This window comes from Phoxinus phoxinus (assembly GCF_949152265.1).
Source record: "Phoxinus phoxinus genome assembly, chromosome: 6".
NCBI lineage: Eukaryota > Metazoa > Chordata > Actinopteri > Cypriniformes > Leuciscidae > Phoxinus > Phoxinus phoxinus.
In genome coordinates this window covers 7,853,418-7,869,733 of record NC_136881.1, presented here as the reverse complement: position 1 = coordinate 7,869,733, position 16,316 = coordinate 7,853,418, and the positions used below count along the sequence as shown (strand labels likewise).

The 16,316-nt window shown below is 38.3% G+C and overlaps 1 protein-coding gene across 1 annotated transcript; it reads right to left on the bottom strand.

Moving 5' to 3' along the window:
• Positions 1 to 2,250: 2,250 nt before the first annotated feature.
• elfn1b (extracellular leucine-rich repeat and fibronectin type III domain containing 1b) lies at positions 2,251 to 7,154 on the bottom strand. The gene has a single exon (XM_079615039.1). It carries the CDS (start codon positions 6,815 to 6,817, stop codon positions 4,373 to 4,375), a length of 2,445 nt encoding a protein of 814 aa, XP_079471165.1. The 5' UTR covers positions 6,818 to 7,154; the 3' UTR covers positions 2,251 to 4,372.
• Between the last annotated feature and the right edge of the window lie 9,162 nt (positions 7,155 to 16,316).

Genomic DNA, 16,316 nt, shown 5'->3' with positions numbered 1-16,316 from the left:
ACAGCCTGATTTGATTTAATGGATACAATGTACAGAATAATTATGAGATAATTGATGATCAAAAATGCACCAAGCACTTTTTACACCTAGACAAAATGAATATTGCTTTCACTACATGTTTAACCCTTTCACAGTTGTGGAATAAAGAAGGGCAAAGCCAAGCATGATTCTGCATTTACACTGAAATGTGACTGTAAATGATAGCGAGTGCAAGTCCTCTGTTCTGTATCGTTTGTTTAGGAAGGTGAATACCTGTGAAAATAAATGAGTATGTTCTGACTTCTGATCACCTAACCTTCCGTGAACCTCACAGGGATTTGTGAGATGGCAAGGTAATATATAGGGAGCATGTATGCTCAGTCTGAAGGGCACTACACGCTGAACAAACATCAATGTATCACTAAAGCTTTGCCATCACGGGAACAAACTACATTTTGAAAAAATTTTCAAATTGTCACACTATTACTGTTTTACTCTACTTTTGCACACTACAACAAACTTTTGAACTGCATATATGTATTATAGCATTGAACACTGCATCGGAACTGCCAATCAGAATACAGCTAAGCACAAATGTATTTACAGTATATTGTTATCATGATAGCACATCATAATTTGCATATAGTGCACTTTAGGTTGCTAACTTTTTTTTAGTCCAATTTTCTGTTTGGTGAAAAAGCACCAACATAAATTAATGGAGTGCGTCTCAATCTGCTCCCTAGTTCAGTAGACACTTCCCAGGGAGTCGGACATTTCTAGAGGCTGTCTTGTCGAAATCAGCATCGCTTAATCGCTGTTTATGATATATTGATTCACAACATAGCGAATGAGATGCATAAAAAAATAGTTTTTTATAATGTGCGGTTTAAAGTAAACGGATGCTCATGAGCTTTAAATGGAATAGAGTGGCTTTACGGTGCACTAGAAGAGCTGCTATGCTTTTCACACATGACATTGTCACAGGTGTGTTAAAAATGCTCCGTCACTCCATCAAAGGTGCCTGCGAACAGGCTGTGATGGAGGCGGCGAGCGCAGGGTTGACGCGACCTGTTCTGAGTGACAGGTGCAGTCGGTCACACACTAGAGTGCTTGATAGAGCTGTGATGCTGCAGATGTGTTTCACATCCTTTTAACATGTTGCTTTGAGAGACTTTTTTAACATGTACATTTTATTTCAAAGCCAAATTTATGGATAACCACCAAGTCTGCTTTTTTGAGACTTGATCCTGTCAAAGATACTGGATCTCACTGGATTGACCACCAAATGTAAACTAATGGATTTTATTATCACACTGACAGATGTGATTATCATCACGGTAAATGCCCACACCTTGGTGCCCATGTGCATAAACTGTGCATATATACTGTACATAAAGTGTATACTTCAAGGTATGCTAAAGGTGCAGCTGTATCTTTGAGGGCACTTTCGCAATGATGAGATGTTGAACCCTCTTAAAAAAAATTTGTACATTTGTCCTGACAGTGTAGAATATTTTGGTGAGCAAAAAAATATAGAATGGGTGCTGAATTTTATAATCATAGCAACTTTTTGGATTGTTAATTTGCATCAGTAGGGCAACTTTATTTACATTTTGGAAGGCAAGTTTATATACGGTTTAGGTTTTAGGTAGCTGTGCTTCTGCTCTATTGTTATAAAGACTTCTGCATCTTCACATGAAAAACAATGGACAGTGAGGCCTACAAGTTTGGGACTACTAGTAAAAAGTTTCTTTTTTAATGATTTTATTATAATGATTTTATCACCAGCTATTTGACCAAAAAGCTGATTTGAAAATAAAATAAATAATAATAATCTGATGATTGTGTTCTCCATCAAGATTTGAGAAGGTTCCGTTTTGTGTCTTATTGGAAGTACTTCAGACCTTCAGGACCAAGGAGTCCACAAGATGAGTCATAATTAAATTTTAGTAGTAAAGTTCAGAATCTTAAATGTTTCTTTTTCATTTTATTTCTACAGTTTTTGATTTCCAGGTTTAAATTTGACATCTAATCCCAGATTCAAACTTTTTGGACTGCCTTGTGAGATGTTGGCTGCTGCCTAGTTTGCTATAAGTCTCTCAGACCCAAACAATAGGACATGCAGTTGCATTTCAGCCTACCTAAGTGTGTTTGTGCTTTTCTCACAAAAACACAACAGGAGACTTACCTTAAGCTCCACTTAAAGCACAATATGTCTGAGAAAAAAAGTATTTATTCTTTAAGAAATAAAACCATTTTTATTGTGCTCTTTGACATTTCCACCAGACATGAAAGCCCTTTGATATCCATTCTTTTTTCTCTTACAATCAGCCCATACATGTGGCTGTTTTCAGGCTGCTGTACATTCACCAAGTCATTTTCAACTTACTTTCAGTGTCCATGGAAACTCTGGAGTGCTACAGTTTGCAAAAGATGACACTCAACTCAACAAACCTGTTGATGAGATACAGTGAATGTAAGTCGAACCTTAAAAAGTATGGATTTGCACTGGGGACATGTTTTTCAAAGATTTGAGTATGATAATCAAATATTTAAGATTTATTCACGCACAAATTAAGGGAAAGATCCGAGAAATCTTCTGGTTGTTTAAAGAAGACCTTGATGATTCCATTAATTATACAGACATTTTGATTAAATAATTATACTGTCCCTATTATCATGCATTAGTCCTTTCTTGTAGACATTCATTTAGCTCTCACAGGAATTACCTGGAATTGGCTAAACGTTTTAAACTTAATTGTAAAACAAAACAGAAACAATCTTCAAGTTAGGTACAAGATGACAGTGCATGTTCAGGATCAAGCTGCCGTAGAGAAACCAATCCAATTTCAGAACCATAAGCAATAATTTTGTTCAGTTTGACAACAATCATTCTGACAATGGCATTTTCATTCACAAAATCAGTTGGCAGAATGACATTGTTTAACATATTACCTCGACCTGACAAAATTCTAAAACGATCCACTCGTGTTTTGGGATAGGGGATATGAAGGCTAAAAAAAACAACACTGTGCACTCTAGGTCTTAATATTTGGTTGACAACATTTCTGTCAAGTATTTGACATGCACTTTGATTCAGATATAATTTAAATGTCATGTTATTTCACTCCATGAAGCAGGGTGTTGTAATGTCTGGTTTCACAGTACAGGTCTTCAAATTTGAGAGGCCAATTCCATTGTTCAAATCAGTGGAATCTAAATTGTCTATCAGCATTAATGGCGGTGAGAAAAGATTATGCTATTAGGGCTGCCTAGATCAGCACTTTAGACCTGGATTAACAGCCGTAGAAGACATAGCTCTGTTGAATCTCAGTAAAAAATAAAAACCCCAGGACTGATTTAGTTCTTGGGGTTCACAGTGGTTTAAAGTAGGCATGTTGTAGCAATATCTTTGACTGAGACGGACATATTTCTGAAGGTCTTGCAAACAAGAATCAAACAAGGTTTTGAGGCTGAACTAGGCCCCAAATATTGTAAAACTGATGTTGGAGAAAAATACTTTTTACAACAGAGTACATTCATTCTCCGGTATGCAGGACTTGTGTGGAGTTTGTGGGTTCAGTTTTCTCAGTAGCACTGCTTGAAGATCTGTTAATGAAATACAACCATAGAAAGCCAGTTTTACCTGCACAGCTGTGTCTGTATGTGATTGTAATCACATTGCAGGTGTAAGTCTTAAGGACTTGAAACATTCATTGTATGTTTGAAATTGTAAACTTTACAAAAAAAAGAATGGAGAAAGCATTGAGAGAAGCTTTTTTTTCTGAAAAGTCGTTCTAAAATCCAGTAGAGGTGTGCTCCTGTAGCAAATTCAGCGGTTGTCCTTTGAACAGTCGCTAAAGAAGAAGGAAAAAAAAAGAGCGTTTTTCAAAGTTGCACAGTCTGTATAAAAACCTAAGGTTGGGGAGAACAGTGTTCGGCAGACATTTTGAGTTGTATGTTTTTCCAAGTACACAACAGTCAATACTGTCACAGGACACGGCCATGCGATAACCAAAGATTAATTGTAATAATAAGAAGAATCAATCTTAACAGTAATACTACTAATCAATGATGGTCATGATGATGAGGATGATAATATAATAGTAGTTTATTGTTATTTCCAATATATAAAAAATCAAATGTTGAGTTGAGGTTAATACTGTTAAAAGTTTTCTATTCTTACCACTTGGCACGTACACTCACTGCAAGATCTACAGTATCTTGTATTTAGTTTTCATTCTCAAACAGAATGATTGAAAAGAGCTAGCAATACTTCTAAGCTATTTCTCTAAAAGTGAGTGCTTGCTTGTCACTTAATCATTGATACTGGCTGGTTTGGTCCAGAGATTTGTGTAGTCTTCTTTAATTGGATCAGCTATAAAAACAGCAATCATGATTTCTGCTGAGCAGAAACCCCTTTCCAGTAGTCCAGAATGTCATGTAGGTCCTCATCTTTGGCAAACTGTACTTTCCTCCTTAATGCATGACCTGCTGCAATGTACTCTTCCTCATCCCTATGACGTTTGCGGTGTAGTTTAAAACGTTCCCACAGGTTAAAAGAAGGGCTACAGCTGTACTCAGGACTGGAATAGCCACTTAGGTTGTGGTACTGCGGGGAGAGCTGCGAATACGACAGCTCCCGTGGTCTCGAGCGCGTCAGCGGCTCCAGAATGGATGACTTTCGGCTCCCTGACACCTCTATCGACTCCTCTATGTGGTGGGGACCAGGGTAGGAGTGCCTATGCTCACTGTACTGCCGAATCCGCTCCGCCTCTGCCCTCAGGATCGCAGCCGCTGGCGTGACTGTTATGACTCCTGACTCATCGAGCGCAGATGCCTTCTCAATGTATTTGGACTCTGATCTGTAAGCTCCTTCAGAACGGTAAGAGCGTGGACTGCGCAGTGAACCACTCGAGGACGTGCTTGCACGCTTTTGTGGGGCATCCATACTGTGATGCCTCTGTAGGGGATGATGGTACGATCCTTTGTACACTGGAGACAGAAAACCAGACTTGCCTGGTGGATGGTCTGATATGAGGACTAACTGCGGCTCCGCCGTGGACACGGCACCAGATTTTGCGGCCTGGAATGATGTTGAATCGGATTTGAGTGCGTCGATGCAGTTGTTAATGATCTGGTTCACTTTGTCCACTTCTTTTGCAATGGTGGATATCTCTGCAACAGATCCCTGGCTGGTTTCCGATGGAGGAATGCTGCATTCCCTCACACTGCGTTCTGGTTGCTCTGATCTCACTTCCATATAATTCCCTTTTGCGGTCTTTGGTGTCCCAGAGATCTCTTGCATCTTATACTGATCTGTGTCACTGGCAGTTGGCAAGTATGGCATCCTTTGTACTGTTTCACCAGTGGACATAATTTGCTTTTGTGACAGCTGTGATATAGTCCCTTGTTCCAGTTCAGTTCCATATTTCATCTCAATTAAGTTTCTTTTCATCTTTTCCAGCTTCTTACTCTTTGGCTCGTCTTGATGTTTGCGCTTTCTCAGGCAATGAAACACTATACCCAGTACGATGAGCATCCCAAAGAGACAACCGAGGATGGTCATAATGTAATGAGTGGCAGTTGACTCATTTGCCACACGTTCTTGCAATGTCCTTGGCCCTGTGGAGATGGTCAGGCAGGTGTGGTTGAATCTCAAGGAGTTACGAATAGATGCCACACAATATGTGTAGTTAGTGTGAGATTTAAGGTTCTGTAACTCTATTTCTTCTCTCTGGCTTTTCAGGTTTTGGATGTCGGTGAAGAAGCTGTTATTGTACAGGACAAGGATGTACATTTTGCGAAATGGATTTGGAATCTGGATCATGATTATTGCACTTGTGTGGGTAACTTCTTTTAGTTTCATTATAGGACGGGCATCTGGATCCAGAAAGGTGGGACTGATGCTTATGGGCTCTTCTGGAAATGTCCCTGAGGAACAGTCATCCAGTCCGCAAGGGCTCAAATCAGGCAACATCGTGGGAGTGCTCCCGTCTAAAGAGCCGTGAAGATACGGTGTCACGTTGTCATCGTTGCAGACAGAGGAGAGTGCATGAAAAGCATTGCGAAATCTTGGCATTCTGGGGTTCTGACTCAAGAGACTGTAGCCTGAAAAGCCAGCGGGTGTGTCACACACCATCCGCTCACTTGTCCGGTTTGGGAACGCAACAAGCCAGCGCAGGAATCCTAACAGCTCACATGAGCAACTGAACGGGTTTGCATAGAGCTCGCAAGTCGTAAGCTTCGATAGACCACGAAATGTAGCACCATCAAGCTGCTGAATTCTGTTCATGGAAAGGTCGATGTTTTCAATTGCAGGACACTCCCAGAAGGCATTGGCTGTGACAGTCTCGATCAGGTTAGCCTGAAGATAGAGGTACTGTAATCGTCCCAAACCTCTTAGCATTCCCTCGGTCAAGTTTCTTAGCTTGTTAAAGCCAACTTGCAACACTTGGAGATTAAATTGGGCTGAGAAAGCCCCATCTTCAATGTAAGAGATGTCATTCTTAGTCAGATTCAGGTATGTGAGATTGCCGAAGCGACTTAAGGAAGAAAAGTGGATGCTTCGAATCTTGTTCTCATTGAGTCGCAGGTCAACAATTGTGCTGTTAATATGCAAGGGGATATTTTCGTATGGTGGCTGGTTCTGGCTGCAGATTGCCAACCACACAAATCCCTTTTCCCCTTCAATCAGCCAGCAATCACCTTGGACAACAGGCACCCTTGTCAATGAGAGGAACACGAGAGCCATAGCCCAGCAAAGTAAGGCACTGGTCACCATACCTCCTCCATGTCCACTGGACCCAGACGAAATGGACATCTGTGCTTCAGTCATGGCTCCAGCCGTTTTTTGTTTTGTTTACACAGGTTATGATCTTTAGCAGTATTCAGCAAGATATTCAGCAAGTCTTTGATTGTAATTGGATGTAATGTTGAAATCACATGGATGATTGTTCAGTGCTGTTAGGAATATCAGCTTTAGAAAAATCTTTTCAGTGTATGCTTGGTGTCTTGTCACACTGGAAAGGAAGCTTCATTTATGACCAGAGTCTTGTTTATGTTCATTAGCTTTTCAGATAGCGTATCTGAGCATTTCCATGCATAGCCTCCCACAGGGCAGGAAGTGCTTGTGTTTTCCGAGGACCTCATTTCTCATCAGATTCCCCGCTCATGACCAGATTTTTGTTTTGTGTCCTGCAGAAATAAGAAGAAAGAACATGGTTATTGATATTTGAAAAAACTAGGTCAAGTCCTAAGAATACTCTTTCAGTGAGAGTAACAAGACTAAGATCATATAAATGTGAATATTTTGCTCAGCGCATCATAAAATAACCCATTTACCGAAACATAATGCCATGGCGCTTTATAATTACATCCAAATGAACACCCACTACTTCCGGTCTACCTCAATTTCCAACTACCGTAATGGCAATATGGAGTGCAGAAAGTTGTCTAGTGGCATTTTTAGAGCTATTTTTAAAAAGTTGTTTAGCTGACGCCATGTTTTTCACCTACCGAGAGCTAAAGTTAGCGCAGATCAATCACATAGACACTCCTGCTTGCTTTCAGAGGCCAATTAACGTCTAACAGCTTAGCTCATCCTGATAACACAAACACACACACTCTAAAGAGAAGAGTTTACTTTTACGTCTATCCACCTTATTAGCTTATGAGACCCTCTGCAAGGAAAATCCCCAAACTAGACTGCTTTTTTAATTACAGCGTGACCTAAATCCAACAAATGTTAAAGAGAGAACAACATACAGTAGGTGAATTGTGTTTTAGATAAGGAGTATATATTGCCAGTGCCTCTATTTAAGAAAATACTCAAATGCTACAATATGTTAGATAAAAATCCCTCAGAGTGTATTGGAAAATTTGTTACGAGTAATAATCCCCAACATAATTAAAGCACAGTAAAAAAAACAATATATCATCATCCATTAGATAATACAATTAGACATCATATAATTGATGATAAATTGGATTTTCACTGTACTTTGATTCATCTGTTTTTACTTTGAAAATGCAGAACAACATTATGAAACAAAAAAAGAATAAAAAAATTGTATTTAAATGTTACCGGGTGCATTTCATTGCGTTTTTTACTAACTTGATCTGTAAATTGAAACTTTTAAACAAAATCCATCCCCATGTTTGTGAGAAGACACGTACATTTAGCAGTAAGAGAGAGCTACTCTGTAAAAGTTCTCACTAGAACAAATTAATTTTCTAGAAGCGGGCGGTTTGCGTGATCCTGTAGAACTGCTGTGATTATGTGATAAGCTGTGATGTGGCTAGTCTTGATCTACAGATTGTACCTTATATTGCCAGTGTACTCCATGTTGCTTAAATGGGCCAACCTGATGATGATGAACATTTTTCTCCCTTTAAATCCTAGTAGTTACAGTATATGTCTGGGCATCATGTTGTCTGGGCTTCAAAGTCCTGGGGCTCTAAATGGCGTGTGTGTGTGTGTGTGTGTGTGTGTGTGTGTGTGTGTGTGTGTGTGTGTGTGTGTGTGTGTGTGTGTGTGTGTGTGTGTGTGTGTGTGTGTGTGTGTGTGTGTGTGTGTTTGCAGGCCCGTTTCATATGGATGCTGTCTGGTTGGCTTTTGACAGTTTACCAAGTGTTCATTTCACAAGAGCTTTGTATACATTTGAGAGGCGGGTAGGAGTAGAGACGGGGTGAAAAGAGGGTTCTGTGGCGTGAATCTTTCATAGCGTTAACACTGTTGAATGTGCTCTCACTGTCAGTACGCTGTGTACCTCGTCCTTTTGTGTAATGAGAAGGTTCTGTGGATGCTAAAAAGGAAACTTTATTTTTAAGATTGTATATCTATTGTTTTATCAGTTAAATCAGGTAACTTATTTTGCTGAATTTTTTTTGTATTATTATTTTTTGACGTGCCATTTGGTTCATTCAATATTTGGAATGTTATGCAATGATATTCATATATTTGTAAGTGTAAGTATGTTGGGGGCACTGCAGCTGTCTAGGACACACACATTTAAATCCATAGAGACATTTATACTATAAATGTGTCTGTACTTGATAAACTGGACATTCTGCAAATGTATAATGCATTTCAGGATGAATAGAAATAATAGTTTGAAGCAGCATTATTTTATAATGCATGCTAAATATATCATCTGACATATTTGTTGTGAATGTTTCAGATAGATTTATAACTACACCATGTTTGAATCACAATAAACTGTTTTAACAGTGCAGTAGTCATGAGAACAAGACTGGCCCAGTCAGTCGCCCCCAAACACTTAACCTGCATGTCAAAATGTTCATAAACTTCAAAGGAAATGGATTATTGCTTTAGATTCCATGAACCAACTTGATGCACAGCAAAAGAGCGTGCAAGCAGTCAGACTATTGTGTGTGTGTGTGTGTGTGTGTGTGTGTGTGTGTGTGTGTGTGTGTGTGTGTGTGTGTGTGTGTGTGTGTGTGTGTGTGTGTGTGTGTGTGTGTGTGTGTGTGTGTGTGTGTGTGTGTGTGTGTGTGTGTGTGTGTGTGTGTGTGTGTGTGTGTGTGTGTGTGTGTGTGTGTGTGTATGTGTGTGTAGTTGCTTGTGGTGTAAAATAACACTCCCTTTTTATGATCAATAAACAACTGTGTGACTCTGTGACATTAGATTAAGCCGCTAGCTCTGGGCAAACATAAGAGAAGCAGTTATCCCCATATATTTTCTTTCTCTCTCCCTAGCTTCTGTTTTTCTAAACAGAAATCCCAGAATCTCAGGTTTCTGGATGCAATTTGTGATATTGGAGACATTAATCTTCTAAAAGTAAACCGCCTGTAAACATGTCAAGATGCATCAAAGTGACATGAAGTGATTAATGTAATATGACATTCATTTACATGCTAATGAATTACGGCATCAGATATGGAATAGAGGATAAGCGTATAAAACATACAATTATCTTAGTTTACGTATCAGATATATGCACTGCTTATTCAGAAGGTTTTTTATATTTAGTGGTGCTTGCTAAGGCAAATTGCACTACTATTTTTTGCTCAATAGTTAACATGTATTAATATTTAATGTATTTATTTAATACATGTAACTCTAAATAAATTATATCTGAAGCCATGCATCTTGTTAAGCTTGTTAAGCATAATTCTATTGTTCTGTTATTAGAGAGATTAGACTATGATTGGACATACAATTTTTAGTGCCACTTAAAAATAAGACCCAAATCATTTTGAGTGTATTCATTCAACAATTTAAATGTAAATAAATAAATAATTGCCAACATAAAGATGTATCAATTAATAAAAATGTGATTATTTGCACCAATTTTTTTTTTTTTTTTTAACCATTTGCCAATTGGGGTTTCATTCAAATTAAGTTAAAAAGTGACTTTGTAATTGATTAACAAAACTATGATGAAAAGCTATTTAAACGTCTATTTACTTTATTATTATATTTACTTTTACAATTATTTGTTTTTGAACTAATTAAAAGTAAAAATGTTGTATTTTAATTTGTTCATTTGAACATTTATTGAACATATTAAATTAATAATTGCATGAGGAACCCAACTTTGATTACCAAATATAATTCTTTGAGATGGGCTCTTTGGACTTGGGCCAGTAAGAAATCACCTAGCAACCACCCAGAACACCTTAGCAACCCCATAGCATCACCCTGACAACCACCCTCAACACCCTACTATCATGGCAATAATATATATATTTTTTTTTTTTAACCTTTATATATTTTTTTTATGTTATAGCTCAGTTTTACTTGTCCCAAACTATAGAGTGCAACAATCAGGTTCCGAGAGTAAAAACTCCATTATTTGTTGGTATTTACTTTAGCTGAAGCCATCAGCCTCTATTATTTCAGCTTATTTTTAAAATAATCGTATTTAACAGCAGAATTCTTTGTGAAAAATTACAATTGTAAGCTCATAACTCTTTAACAACGACTATTTTCAAATCCCTATAGGAAAAATGAATGGAACCTGCGCCTCTGAAAAAGAGGACACTGTTGAACTCAAGCAACGCAATGCATTCTGGGACTTTAGGACACAGACACTACAGTAAATGGTTTAGCTCCTGTGTATTTAAGAGATCTTCTATCGCCATATATTCCATCGCGCTCTTTAAGATCGCTAAATTCGAGGCTTCTGGTCGTACCTAGGATATCTAAGTCCACTAAAGGAGGGAGGGCGTTTTCACATCTAGCTCCTAAACTCTGGAATAGCCTTCCTGATACTGTCCGAGGCTCAGACTCGCTCTCCCAGTTTAAAACTAGATTAAAGACGCATCTCTTTAGCCAAGCATTCACATGATGCATCTCATACCTTTTATACTACAGTTAAATCAGATCAAATGCATTCATATTAAGAACAGCAGCTACGCTAATTATTTCCCATCTGCCTTTTTTGTTGTTATCTCGGGACGCCTGTCCCGAGATAACTCAAATAGAGTTTGTCAGCTCCAGTTAGTATCCAGCCTCTCATGGAGACTTCAGATGCCCCAACGCCTGTGATGAGACGACTCGACGCCTGTGAAGAGACGACCCAACGCCGGCGATATGTTATGCCCTAAATTTCATGATTAACTAACTGTATTTTTGTATGTATATTTTTGAAATGCATTTTCTGTAAAGCTGCTTTGAAACAATGTGTATTGTGAAAAGCGCTATACAAATAAACTTGAATTGAATTGAATTGAATTGAACTACAGTAGAGACTGAGTAGTAGTGGAGGTAGACATTAAAAGTTAAATTATACAGTTTAAAAACACATTAGAATTGTGAACTGCCATAGCCGCTCTCACGAATATGGTGACCACTAATGATGGAGATTCCCATTCATTATTGATCTGATTAAAAACACAACATGGTCATGTTTCATTAGGCAAGATGTTACTGTGGCTTTCAAGGACAGCAAAACACAATTCTCCAGAGGAAAAAACAAAAGAAAACAAAGGACAGGAACAAACAGCACTTATACAATTCCTTACAGTATAAGCACTCAGGAAATAACTTAAACATCTTCCTCTGTGGGCCTCAAAACTAAGGGTGCTCTGATCGATCAGGCGCCAATCCGTTATCGGACGATTAGAGCTTTATCTGCTTTTTAAAGGCAGATCAGATCGTGCAAAACTCGCAGCTAAAATTGCTTCACTACATTCACCGCTCGGTCAGTTCTACCAGTTCTACTCTTTGCGGAGAGCGGAGTGATTTCACTGATAGCAACCCTACAGCAATGACAGAAAGACACTGGCCTGTGATATTTTAGTGCATTTCTTTCCTTCACAGCGGTGCACTTTCTTTTCTCAATAAAAGCCAAAACTTGATGTCCAATCAGCTAGATCAGTGATTGTCGTAAAATAAAGTCTGTTCCTAAACGATAAAAATAGTTATTAAAACTGCATTAAGCGGCGAAAGTGATACTCTTCCCCAAGCGGCTTTCTGTGCGTGCGCTCCGAGACAGAGTGAAAAACAAACAAGCAAAGAGAACATTGAGCTTCAGGTTTGCGCCTAAATAGTTGAAAACACAGAAATGTTTAAAAAAATATGTTGCATGTGTATCATCAGTATGTTAGATCCGTGTATTCTGTCTTAAAGTGACAGCAGCCTAATATTCCTGCTGCCGTCTGTGTTATTAATGTTAATCAAACAACAAAAGACAAAGAGAAAATCACTCGCTGCTCTTTTATAGGATTAATCTATATTTAATTTATACAGTGAAGACTACGCAGTGTTGTTTTACATTTGGTTACTTCCTGTTGATAAAGGCTTTTTTTATTTCACAGTAATGCTTTATTTGTTAAGCTCTAAGCGGTTCCTAATCACCTCTAAGAGGACTATGTTGCGCTTGCCAATAGTTGTCAATACTTTCTCATCTCTTCATTTTTTTATAATTATAACACATTGTTGTTAAGAATAGACCGGAGCACCGTTCCTCAAAGTTCGGATAAACACTACAGGGCGCGGCACAAACGGGCAGGTGCTAATTTGTTTTTGTGTAGATGTGCATTGGAGTGTGTTTGTGAAGCTGAAATAATTGTGTAATGGCCATTGTTTAGCGAGTGGGTGTTCAGTGACACATAATTGGACAGGGTTCAGGTCGCACAGCAAACACACACACTGTGGTTCACATCTGCTGAGCTCTCGAAACACCCAGGGGGAAGCCTCTTTTGTGTGCCAATTCATCTCTGTCCTTATCTGATTAAGAAAACAAGAGAAATCCGAATGTTTGAGAGAATCAGGGAATGCTTTTGAAAGACATGGTATAGGGGCCTACTTGTCCACGGGGACCGTCTCCATGGTTACCCTGCTTCTGGTGACAGGCGGTGCTACCCATAGGGCTATCTGATTTGCACAGTTATGATTAGACTGAAACTACAGATGGCACGGAACTTCCTACCTAGTCAACACTGCAGTCTGCGAACGAACATGAAGCTGTGTAGACGTGACTGGGTGTCTTGTATGTACTGTAGCATGTAGTGTGGAGGAAGAACAGGTTTATGGACTGGTGTGGCTCGTTCGCACCTCACAATACACAAGCTCTCTTTGACCTCCACATGGAACAGTGATTTTACAAGGTTGCTAGGTAGCAAGAAAGTAGGAATTATACACAATAGGAAAAGCACACGAGAAAGGTAAGACATTTGAGCTTAGAACAGAACAAGGTCATTTTCGAATCAAAGGTACTTGTTCAATTTCAATGAGAATATCCAAGTTATTTTTCAAATCATTTAATTGAATTACTGAAAACATACACTACTGTTCGAAAGAAGTGTATATTCATTAAGAAATTAATACGTTTATTCAGCAGGAATGCATTAAATTAATTACAATTTTTAAATAAATATTCTTTTGAACTTTCTATTCATCAAAAGAATCCTGAAAAATAATTATCATGCGGTTTCCAAAAAATATTAAGTACTGCTCATTGTTAGTTTGTCAGTTACTTTAACAAATGAGACCTTTTTGTTAGTGTTACCGTAAACAGTATTAAAATGTAATAATATTCCAGTAAATTACTGTTATTTACTGTATTTCTGATTAAATAAATGCAAAAAAATCTTACGAACCCCAAGCTTGGACCATATACTTATTTATGCACTTAATGTTCAGCAATATTACTGACTTATTGACAGAGCTGCTTTATTGCTGAATTGAACTTTTACAGAGTTACTGAACTGAACTGAATAAACACTAAACTGATTTCAACTGAATAATGATTGTTGACTATTGTCTTTTTAGAGCTGCTTTACAGCAGAATTGAATTCTGTTGGCATCATTGAATCATTATTTTCCCGTTTATGACTGCAAAGCTGCTTTAAAACAAGCTGTATAAAGGTGACTTGACTTGACATTTTACAGACACTTTTACCCAAAGTTACTTATATGGTATTAAAGGTATACATTTGATCAGTTCACATTTAAATATTATGGAAATAAAATAAGATTGAAAAGCTCCCCTTTATTTATGTTGAAAGAAATTGGGGTATACGGTTGTGAATTGGACTAAATATAAATTCTTCCAAAGGGAAAAAATAGAATTTTTTATGTTAAAAAAGTACCTTAATGCATTTCATAAAAAGCTAGTTTTCTGTTTGTTCTGCAGTCTCTCTTCCATCTTCTGATTTTTAAGCAACATCTCCCATGTAATGATGCTTGTCTGATATTTATTTGCTGTGCTTTCATGGTCAAATCTGAAATAGCTGGGAAAAGAAACGCTTGACCTGCGCACAACACTGCATTGAGGGTTGCTTCGCTCCATATAGTTTGCTGCACAGGAATTGTTGACCTTAAGATGCATGTCGTTCTCATGCTTCAGATGAAGGACGTAATTACTCGTGAGAATAACCGCCATCACTTGGGTGTGAATGTTTCTTCTTCTATGCTTTCTTCTGTATGCCGTGTGTGGTGTGGTTATGCACTCGTACTAGGAGATTAGACTGTACATTGGCTCAGAGTAAAAGTGTCAGGTCTTTTCACTGCCAACTTTGAGAAAGCTGCATAAATTTGCACGTCTTTCCACAGCATGGTGCTATTTTTGAACTTGGCAGACATTGATATAGTTTATCCTGAAACAAGAGAGGGGGGAAAACAGAAGACAAGACATACAAAGTGCAGATTGTGCAAAACCAAACATCTTTCCTGATGAGACCACCAAGGATTCCCTCTTCACACAGAGCACTGAAGCCTAGCTATATAAGAGAGAGTTCACCCCACACTGAAATATGTCATCGTGTACTCACTGCTGTTACTTTTATGGGATTGGTGATGAATGCGTGTTGTAGTCTTTTGCAATTTTCAGTACATGCAACGTGCAATATGTCATTTATTTATGAATTTGCATTAATTAACACGGATGATTTCCTATGTAGGGCAGATTCTTTCACTTCATGTGAAGTCAAATATTGTGTAAATGTTGTCTGTTTTATTAATATGTAGCATGAACTGCCTCGCAGATTAGAGATGTGAAGCGCACTGGATTAAAGCGTCACTTTATTGTAGATGTGTTTGTGAATCTGTGTAGAGTGAGGGTGCTTAAGCATATGAATATGGCCCTGGGAAATTCTGATGCTTAATGGTGTTTCTTCACACTCCAGAAATCTGTTCCATTGCTTTTGCAAAGCACAGATCATGAACACAGGAAAAAACTAATATTACATTTCAAAAACATCCTAAATGGGTAACTGAAGCTGCGAGGAAGGGGAATCTGATGATTATTTGGGGACATGTGAAACCGAGCTAGTATTTTATAATATGATTTAAATATACAATCTTTAATCGTATGCATTTACAGATGGTACTCAACCAGACTGAGACTTTTACCGCCGCCGTTCCCGCGGCGGTAAAATTGCGGGTGTGTATTTGCTGCCTTTGACCGCTAAGAGGCGCTACAATCGCAGACTTTGAAAAGTGTCAGTTTATTCTCTCTATTGTGTAATCTGCCGCCGCGCCGCGGCTCATTGAGAGTGATTGAAATGTGTTAAAACAGATCAATTAAAGTTAAACATGTAGTTAAATGAATTCATATAATCACAAGACTGAAATTAAATGTAGGCCTAATACATTTAATAAATAATGAAAACATTTCAACACAAAACATTGCAATAGAAAAATATTAGGCCACATTAATGAGGCTTTGCAAGAGCAACGTCTTATCAGCGGACCGACGATAGTGCAGTGGACAACGCAACAGCCCGAGCTTCACGGAGCTTCAAGCGACCCGAGATCGAATCTCACTAGCTTTGGCTGACAGCGTTAAATGTTTTACCATTCTTGATGCTTAGATGGGTAACTGTTTATTGAAGTCAAGCGTTTTGTTTAATTATCAATGGCACAT